Genomic DNA, 10831 nt, shown 5'->3' on the forward strand with positions numbered 1-10831 from the left:
ATTAAGTAAATCATAAAATGTTATTAAAACTCTCAGTTTTTTGATCTAGAAACAGAATCATACCAAGTTTTTGAGGATTTAGGATGCTTTAGTTTGCTTAATTTAGAATGTTAAAACATTTTTAGTGTCCAAGAGTTAATTATTTTTGCTCTCTGGGGTTGAAAAAACAGAATGGATCTTTAAATTACAGAAAGTAGTGCTTTGTACAAAGTAGGCACTTAATAATTATTTGTTGAATTAAACTGAAAGAGATCTGTAACCCCTCATACTAGGCTTTTGCATAAGACTCTCCTCATGGTTTCAAAGAATAATTACTGCATTGACCCTGGAGGTGGAAGGGTGGGAGAGAGGAGAGCTGCTTTTTCTGGCTTCCTACTTTGGCTTCTAGAGAGGACACTCTGGATTCCAGGAAAAGTCTCTGGAAGGAGAGAAAGACTTGAGAGGCAGCAAGTTATCATTTCCCCCATCATCTACTCTCACCCTTCTCAATTCTCAGATTGTTAAACACTTCTGAAGAAAAACTACAAAATTGTTGATGGATTCCATTATTTGTTATAAATTTGTACTAATTAGCATCAGCTTGACCTTTAATGTATTCAACATTAAAAAAAATGTTATTACAGCAATATTCATTTCTTATTGATTTTCAAAGACTTAACTAGGCCAGGGCTAGTCAGGATTTGTCCTAGGGTGGGCATTTTGCCTAAGGGCAGAAAATTTTCCTGAGGACAGAATATTTAAAGGACCACTCAGTGCTTCCATTCCTATAAGGAATAAGGAAGGTTGATTTTGGTGGAGGGCCATGGGCAGAGTTGTGTCTAAGCAGAGATGGTGATGGGACAATAGAAGAGAGAATGAAAGCAGATTTGCTGGAGGAGAAGCTCAATTATATTTCAGGGCTCTCTGGTGGAGGATAAAATTAAAGCTCCTCTGTTTGGCTTTTAAAGCTCCTCATGTTCTGACCCAAACATATCTTTCCAGGCTCATTAGACATTATTCTTCACTCCACACTCCTATAATACAGCCAAATTGACCTTACTATTCTTCACACAGGGCATTCTATCTCCTCTTTGCTCAGACCAACCCCCATGCCTATATTACACTCCCTTCTTCCCTTCCACGTCTTGGAATTTTTCACTGATTTCAAGACAAACATCACTTTGTACTTCTCTGAAAACCCTCTAACCTGCATGTGAGTGCAGCTTAGGGAGAGCCAACCCAGAGAGAGATGTCAGTGTTGCCTCTCTTGATAGAATATATAATACTTAGGTCCAGAGATCATTTCATTATTTTTTTTCTTTGTGTCCTCATCTCCAGTAGATGCTTACTAAATGTTTATTAAATGATTGACTCAGGAATGGTTTCAGTTTAGGAGGGTAACATGTTGTTGAGTTATTTTAGTCATGTCTGACTTTTCGTGACCCCATTTGGGGTTTTCTTGGCAAAGATACTAGAGTGGTTTGCTATTTCCTTCTTCAGCTCATTTTACAGACAAGGAAACTTCAGCAAACAGGGTTAAGTGACTTGTTCAAGCTAGTTGTTTTTTTTCACAGCTAGTAAGTGAATGATATTTGAACTCAGGTCTTCCTGATTCTAGGTCCAGCACTCTATCTACTGTACCACCTAGTTCTGATGCTGGAATCTTCCAGACCTCCCAGCTTTGACCTTTCTTTTCACTAGAATTCAGAAAGTCACTTCCTGGCAGTGATGTACTAGTATATTACTAACAACAACAACAACCAGTTCTCAACTTCTTCAAGTTCAATTGAACTTCAAGTTCAATCTTCTTTATTATTATTATTATTGTTTTACCATTTTAAAAATCATTTTTAAGTCTAGAAATCAACAAAGCAATAAATTAAGCCCTGATTTGTGGCATTTGCTTATTTCCAAGGCTTACATGCTTACATCAAAAATTTAATCACCAGCCACTCCTGCTTCTTGGTCTGTGTATGCTGCCTCCATTCTGCCTCCATCATTATCACCATCTCCTCCCTATAGGAACTTTGGATTCTACCCCTGGAACCACATCCTAAGCTGGAAACAATACTCCATATAGTTGTGTGCACTCCCTGTCCCCATCATTTTCCAGCTCCTCTTTGTTTGTTGTCTTTCCCCATTAGAATGCAAGCTCCTTGAGGGCAGGGGTTGTCTTGCTCATTTGTATTAGTTTCCCCAACACTAAGCATAATTCCTGGAACATAGTAAGCACTTAACAGATGCTTTATTTGTCTATAAATTTATCTCAGCAGCCTTAGGTCCAACACTGGTAATTTACAACCAGACTGAGGTAGCTTAGAAGGGTGTGTGGAAAGAGAGATGACTTTTTATTGCTTTAACCTCAGAGAGCAGAAAGTGATTAACTACTCAGTGATGGGAATGGGAAAAACAGGTATCTCCCAATCTTTCAACTTCTCTAATTAAGATCTAGAAGGGTACCCAGACACGCAGAGTAATGGAGGAGAAGAAAGTTTGGGATTGTTTTGCCTCTCAGCAATGAGTTCCAACAAACTTTAGTCTTTTGTCATCTGCCTTGCATCTTGTAAGATACAAGCCTAACAGAGACCTCTTGATGGGGTAGAGGTTTGACTCTAGGACTGGGGTTGGTCTAAGACCAGAGGACAGCAGCATATACTCCTTATCCACCTCAGACTGTGCTTTTAAAAGAACGTGAAGAAATGGAGGTGGGTGCTTAGGTTGGTACAAACACTGGTAGAAAGTACAGGGAATGCCACATAGTCCTGATATTGTGTTCCCTTTTGCCATTCTTATCCCTGACACACAGTGGGGGTGAGAACATCTAAAGTCGAGTTAGCAGGTAAGCTCTTCTCTCATCACTGATAGGAGAAGTTTTACACACAGTTCTGCTGGAGGTAAAGAGATGAGTGGCTAAAGGTATTTCTTGAATACAGACAAAGATAGTGACAATGGAAAGCAAAGGCTGGTAGGAGGAAGAGGTTGTGTGACTTTGACCCCTCCTGCACTTGGAATTTGCATGGGTCACACATGGCCTCACTATCACCCAGATAAAAAGAATCATTATTCATTCATTCATTCAGCTTTTTGGAGGGGGAAGGTAGGGTGATTGGGGTTAAGTGACTTGCCCAAGGTCACATGGCTAGTTTTGTGTCTGTGTGTGTTAAGTGTCTTGAGGCCGGATTTGAACTCAGGTCCTTCTGACTCCAGGGCCAGTGCTCTATTCACTGCTCCACTTAGCTGCCCCAAAAGAATCATTATTTAAAATAGGCAGCTACTCAGTTCTTTACTTTCACAGCTAATCACCCCCCAAAATCATATTATTTTCTCCTCTCAATTTCTTCTCTTCCCCTCATTTCTCAGCCAATTAAAATCTGACTTTCCATCTCACTATATAACTATATAGGTACAATTCTAACAAGGTATCAAACATCTCTTAATTGCTAAATCTTATAGTTTTTCTTTCCCAGTCCTTATCCTTCTTGACCTCTCTGTGATTTTTGACATGGTTGTCCACCATTCATCAATACCCTGTCCTCCTCTAGCCTCTTTGACACAGCTATGTTTTCCTGTATGTCTGATAAATCCTTGTACAATCTACTTCTCTGAATTGTCATTTATGTCCTCCCAGAGTTATAAGGGCTCCCAAGGCTCTTATCTGGGCCCTATTTTCTTGGACATCTCAACAAGTTCCAAGGCTTCATTTATCAATTCTTTACAGATGACTCCCAGATATATATCTATATCTATATCTATATATCTATATCTATCTATCTATCTATCTATCTATCTATCTATCTATCTATCTATCTATCTATCTATCTATCTATCTATAATCAACTCTAATTTTTCTCCTGAGCATCAGCCGTGAACCCTCAATTCCTATTAGACGTGGTCAACTGGATGTCCTATAGGCATCTCAAATGAAACACGTCAAAAACAGAATTCATGCTCTCTCCCCACCCCCAACTTCCATATTTCTCTTATGAGTCCCACAATCTTTTGAGGCACCCAGGTTTGAAACCCTGGGGTTACCCTCTTCACTATTTCTCACTTGCTCTATTCAATTGGTTGTGAAGTTTTTTGTCTACCTTGTACAATATTTCTCCTATATTTCCCCATCTCTCCATTTTCCGTGTAGAAACACCCTAGTTCAGGCTCTCATCTCTAAACTGCGCTATTCTAATATCTTCTTAACTGGATTTTCAGCTTCCAGTTTCTTTTCTCTCCAATCCATCTTCAACACCTCTGCCACAGTAGAGACAGAACTTTAAACCAGGTCATCCTGATTTTGTGTCCATTTCTTTATCCACCACTATCCTCTATCCCTTCTTAAATTATATTGTATTTCTTTGCCTGTTTAAATGTTGTCTTCATGCTCCACAACAGAATGTAATGATTGCTTTTCATTCATATGCCTTGAGCATAGTAGGTACTTAATAAATTCTTAGCAATGCTTGTTGGATAGGATTGGAAGCAACCAGTTGATCTGGAGGAATGAGTTCTTTCCTTATCCCTCATGCAAGCATCTCAGGGCTTCTATCTCCCTGACAACTGAGGACACTTTCTTGCCTCTTGTTCCAAGAGAAAAAATTCTTAGTTGTAATTCTTGATGATTATTGTAATTATTGATGATACAAGGGCCACTTACTAGTATCTACTTCAGTCACCAAGATTGGTTTGGAGAATTGAATGCGGAATCCCCAAGGATAATCACCAGTTCCTCTGGAAATTCTCACAGTCCGTTCCCGAACTATAAGAGGAAGCAAGCAAAGAATTACTCTGCTATTCTTTTTGTTCTGAAAAAAAAAAAAAGGATCTGACAGTTCGCATGTACTTCCGTGGGAGAGGGAACTATATAAAGGGAATTTGGATCTTACTAAAATTAGAAAATGAAATAAGACCTTTGCAAGTGAAAAAAAAGATCTGAGATCTTATTTAAAGGTTCATAAAGGTTTTCATTGAAGAACTGTAACAAACTTTAGGAGGCACAATTTATAAAAACTACTTCTTATTAGATATGAAATATACTAACATGTTTCAGAGTGGTTAGCATCTTTTAGGTTAGGTAGAGTCTTACTAGTAGAGTAATATGGATGTTACTAGATGCTGATCATTTTTAGGTTCCTTCTAGATCCAATATTAATTCTACAACTGTTAAATTGATTTATGCACAACAATTAGGTCAACATCATAGAATTCTGAGGTATTTTTCTTCTCACATACTCATTGAACAAAGAATTAAGAGGTATAACATCTAGTCCTGTCTCTGTCACTATAATTTTAGGACCTTAGGAAAATCACTAAACCCCCTCTCACTCAGTTTCCTATCTATAAAATGAGTGTTGGACTAGATGATCTCAAAGTTCCCTTCAAATTCCAAAAGGTTTTGATACATCTCTAAATCTTAAGAAATAAATATATAATAAAGCCAAACAAGAATTTGGAGTCCAGAAATCAATTCTTGGCCTCTCATGAAACCATCTTAAGAAAGGACCTGACAAAAACCAGGAAAGTCATCACCCTTACACTACTCTATTAACAAGTACAGGAGTCACTATTATTTATGTTTTCAAGAAAGTGGGAAACATTTGGGATATTTTTGTGATGCACTGAGTTTTCTTCAACTTCTTCTTATCTTAGATTTCACTCCTCGTTTCTTCCAAGATTTCAAATTTTCCCTTTCTGGGAAGCACAACTCTATTCTTTTAAGTGTAAATGACTGTATTTGCTTCTACTCTTACTCTTTTTTTCCTGTAGATATTTACTAATTTTTTTTTAACCTAGTACTCACCGATTTTCTAAGAATTTGTCATTGCTAGGTGTCCTTAGTGATTTCAAAGGGAACAGCACATAGAGTATGGCATCCTAGAAATGTGCTGGACTTTGAGGTAGAAAAGACCTGGCCATTATTCCTGCTGCCAGCACTTAATTGATCAACTAATTAATTAACTATGTGACCACAGACAAGACATGTCACCTCTCTGTCTCAGTTTTATCACTTTTAAGATGCAGATTGTAGAACCCAACTCACAGAGTGCTTTTAAGGCTCTTACTCCCCACAATTCCAAACCTTTTCTTCCCTCCTTAAGCCTTCCCTATCTCCCTCTCTAGCCTTACTCCTACCTCCAGCTGAGGACTACCTCTTTACTGAGAAAACAGGTCATTCATCATGAGCACCCTCTGCTCTAATTGTCTGTCTCTCAACACCACTGGACAATATCCCCCACTGTCTTCTTTACTCCAGTCTCTGGCAAAGATATAGCCTTTCTCTTTGCCAAGTCCAGCCATTCTACAAGTACCATTGATTTCATCCCTTCCAGTCTTCACAGGTAGATTACAAACTCAATTATCACTTCTCTATTTAATCTTCAACATCTCCTTATCTACAGTCTCCCTGATTGCCTACAAATAAGCTTGCCCCCTCCCCTTTTAACTTTCACTAGACTCTTCACTACCATTACCTTAAGCTATCATCTTATTCTTAGCTAAACTCCCAGAAAAAGCTGTCTATGCTCAATACCTCCACTTCTTTTCTTGTCACTCACTTCTCAGCCCTTTGCAATTTGATTTCTGACCTCCTTACTTGACTGACACTATTCTCCCCAAAGCTACCAGTGAGCTCTTGATTGTCAAATTGGAAGTTCTTTTTTTTCTTCCAGTTTCCATCTCCTTGATCTATTTGCTGCATTAGATACTATTGACCATCTTCTCATTCTAAATATTCTCTCCTTTATGAGTTTTCATGATACTAGTTTCTCCAGCTTCTTCTCCTATCTTTCTGATTATTGCTTCCTTGTCTCCTTCACTGGTTTATCATCCATACCATGCCACTTAACAGTGAGTGCTCTCCAGCACTCTGTCCCAGGCCTCGTTTTCTTTTCTCTCCACAGTTAATCTCCTGATGACCTTATTACCCCCACCTATTTAACTATCATCACTATGCAGATAACTTAGAGATACATATATTCTGTCACAGTCTCTTCTCCTGAGCTTCAGCTCTACATCACTAATTTTTTGTTGGCCATTTCGAACTGGATTTTCTGTACACATCTCAAACTTGACAAATCCAAAATAGACTTTATTATATTTCAAGCAATAATCAACCAATAAACATTTGTTAAGTGCTTACCATGTGTCAGATGCTTTGCTAAGTACTGGGAATACAAAAAGTATCTCTGCCCTCAAGGAGCTTGCAATTGAATCTTTCCCTCAAATCCCACCTCTTCCAAACACCTCTATTTCTGTCTAAGGTATCATCATTTGCCAGGTCTCCCTGGCTGCTAACTTCACCATTATCCTCAATTCCTCTCTCTATTTCACCCATATATCCAGTCAGTTGCCAAATCTTGCCATTTCTACTTCCACAATAACTCTTACATCCACTGCCTCTCACACATTTCCCTCCTTAGTTCAGACCCTCATCAACTCTCCCCTGGATTATTGTAGTGGCCTCTTAAATGGACTTCCTGCTTCAAGTTCCTCTCCACTTTAGTTTCTTCTCCATGCTATTGCTAGTGAGTTTCCTTTGGTGCAGATCTGAGCTTGCTACTCACCTATTCAATATACTTGTGTCTCCCTATTGTCTGGAGAGCAAACTCCCCTTCAGCTTTTAAATCTTTGCAATCTTACCTGAAACTATCTTTCCAGTTTCATTGTACCACACAGTCCATGTTCCACACTCTGTGACCCAGCCAAACTGTTCTTTTTTTAATTTCTCATACCCGGTACTCAGTCTCCCATATCTGTGCTTCTGTATGGTCCATTTACCAAGTGTGGAACGAACTCACTCCTCACCTGCCTTGTAGAATTCTTCTCTTTCTTCTAGATACAGCTCAATCACCACATTGTACTTTCCTGATTCTATTAGTTCCTTCCTTCCCAATTGCCTTATAAGGTATTTATTTCTATTTATTCTCCTTATAATTATTCTGAATATATGTGTATATGTACTTTTTGTTTCCTCCATTAGAATCAAAGTGCTTTGTGAATAGAGAGGCTCTTTTATTAATTGTATTTGTATCACCAGCACCTATCATAGTGCATGGCACATGGGCACTAATTAAATACAAGTTGCTGATTGAAGTTTTCTGAGATAAATAATTATGGTCATCATGTTATACCAAGGAGACAAACAAGACATCTGTCCAAGGTATTATAGATCATCAGTAGCACAACCAATCTTGAATTGAACTTGGTCAGAAAGTGCTTTTTAAAAAACATATATATAGTTATCTGGAAATAAATAAAATCCTTAGATGAAGATCATGAAACAACCATCTCCATACTGGAAGATAAACTATAACCTAACAGTAGCAGTTAGATAAATTAAAAAAGAGATCAAAGATCATTTATTTCCTATAAAGAAATTAACTTTAACTTTGCAAAATTATTAGGAAAAAATATATAATGACTCTAATGGTGATGTCAGTCAATTAAACACCATATGAATCATGGTAAAGCTATGGAAAAGAAATGAGCCAAGGTATCTTGCTTGATCTCCAAGGTCTCTTTGGGATGCCATGTTCTGTGTTCAATGTTTTGCTCTTGAAGAGGGTGGTGATACTGACTTTTCTTCTGGGTACCGTTAACTAGTTATTTTTTGCTTGACTTTCTCTGCACTTCCATGTGTTTGATCTCAGTATAATTTAAGAGATGAGGTGAGAAACTCAAGGACTTGGAGATGAAGATTTTAACTGGTGGTTATTGACTGAAAACTAATCAGGATGAGGGGAAAATAGAAAACTGCTTTCTGACTAACCACAGAATTCATGCAAATTACAAATCAAAACTTCCCACTCTTTCCAATTTGCTCTTCATAATACCTCCTGCTTTTGACAGATTGATTGTCCAACAGATATCTGGTAATTGTCCCTTTTTAGTGTGCTATTTAAATCAAAGTATGATTGTTTTGTTTTGTTTCTATACTATGGGACTGTTAAAATATCAATTGCTTTCAAGGTTGCTCTGCAATCAGGCAAACTGACTGTCAGTAGTACTTGTTAAAATATAGGTACTTGAATAAAGACTTTGAATTGTCTGTTCAACTTTAGCACCCTCCTTTGGTAGAGGCAGCAATCAAAATACTTTGCAACATGTTTTCCTCCTTACATTTTGATGGCACTTTTCACATATTTTGAGATTTATAGTCCTGGCTCCCCTTTGCCACCATCTGGTAAATAATCTGCCAGCAGTTTGCTAAAAAACTACAGCATAAACTATGTATATTAATTTTCAAATAATCTATCCCTGTAAATAATGCTTCCTTTGGGACTATCTGATTATCAGAAGCAAACATTTACAAGGAGAGTAAATGTTTCCATATACACATGAAAATGCTTCTTGAAAATATACCAAGATTTTTTTTTCTCCTACAGCTTCATGTAGTTTGTTGCTGATAGGAAAGCATAAATGTTTTCTCATTTTCTTGAGAATAATATTTTAGAGTTCCATTTTAAGAGGGATCAACCAGGATTTGGACGAGATCACAGGAACTGTTTGATCCAAGATTCCCACTTTACAAATAAGAAAACTAAAGCTTGGAGAGGTTAATGACTTGCCTAAAGCCTTCTGACTCAAAGCCAGTTCTCTTTCATGTATCCTGTTCTGCCAATGGATCTTGTGCTGGACTAGGCAATATCCTACCTGGTTTGGTGTCAGAACTGTAAGGAATAATCCATGCTCAAAGAAATTCTTCTCTCTGCCAGTTGATGTCTCAAGTCTCAGCATTAGAAATTGCTCTTTAGGCCTAAGTGTGATTCCCATTAAAATGCCAACATTTTGCAGAGGGGTAATACTTTTGATTATCAGTAATTTAAACCTAGTGTGGTTTACTAAAATGGACCTGTCATCTAGGAAGAGAAAGGAATAACAGATGGAAAGCCCAAGTACTGCACTGTTATCCACCAGTGTGCTGGGAAAACATCTGTCTATGTCATTGCCATATAGCCTAGGCTAGGGTTTGTTGCTGTTTTTTTTTCCCCTAAAAGGTGAGAAAGTTCTCCTTGACAACTGATTAGCCTAGGAAACTAAGGCTCAAACCCACTAATGGTGGTTCCTGGTAAACAAAGGGCAAAAAGGACAGTAGCAGTGCCCTTCAGACTTAGCAGATGTTCCGTGACCATGTGATTCACCAAACACTGACCTTCCAACCAGATGTGTTTTTGTATAAACCTCAGGGATACCATGTCTATCTTTGCTCCAGTGTGGTATACTTCTGGAGTATTTTTTAAACATGAGATAGCTAAGAAAACCTTTTTGTTAACTGTTCAATGATCTAAGAGTCTCATTTCATTCCGATTTTAGATAAAAACTATCACATTGGCCTGAGTCAGGACTAGCCTACAACAACTGCTATATTAAGACTTTTAGAAAGGATTCCATATCAGGTAGGTCTTCTATGGATGATTTATGAAATGTCAGGGGTAAAACACTTTCACCTTCTAATAAAAACCCACCTCTAGGCCCCATCATGTAATCCTCCTTTGGAAGAAAAAAGTACAGGTAACCAAAGCAGCTGATACAATGGATGTGTCAGACCATTCTGCATCTGTAGTCCTCTATCTCTCTACCAAGAGGATGGAGGTTTGCTTCATTCCCAGTCCTCTGGAATCAAGATCCCCACAATGTCAAACACTTACCAGCTACCGGTTGGGGCTTTTTACTAAGACATCTAGGACTGTTTTCAGGATTTTCATCATCTCCTCGGAAAACCCATGATGCCGAATGAAAATTCTCAGTGTAGAATCCTTTCTGCTCAATTTCATTTCTCATGCTGAGATCCACTGAGTGACCTTCCTCCGAAGTAACTAAGGACCCGAATATTGATAATTAGATTCACTGAATAAGAAAATAA

The 10831-nt window shown here is 38.0% G+C and overlaps 1 protein-coding gene across 1 annotated transcript in view; it reads right to left on the reverse strand.

The window, feature by feature from the left end:
* The window catches only part of LOC138161196 (uncharacterized), a 163973-nt gene that overhangs the window by 115333 nt on the left and 37809 nt on the right, over nucleotides 1-10831 (reverse strand). Inside the window, exons 3-4 of the mRNA XM_069088044.1 lie at nucleotides 10617-10784; nucleotides 4628-4729 (exon numbers count right to left, since the gene is read on the reverse strand). Coding sequence (XP_068944145.1) covers nucleotides 4628-4729; nucleotides 10617-10784 — 270 coding nt within the window. The remainder of the gene's footprint in view (nucleotides 1-4627; nucleotides 4730-10616; nucleotides 10785-10831) is intronic.

Source organism: Petaurus breviceps, unplaced genomic scaffold, assembly GCF_028583685.1.
Source record: "Petaurus breviceps papuanus isolate PSGF00001 unplaced genomic scaffold, PetGlider_PUasm1.0 184, whole genome shotgun sequence".
In the NCBI taxonomy this organism is placed as follows: domain Eukaryota; kingdom Metazoa; phylum Chordata; class Mammalia; order Diprotodontia; family Petauridae; genus Petaurus; species Petaurus breviceps.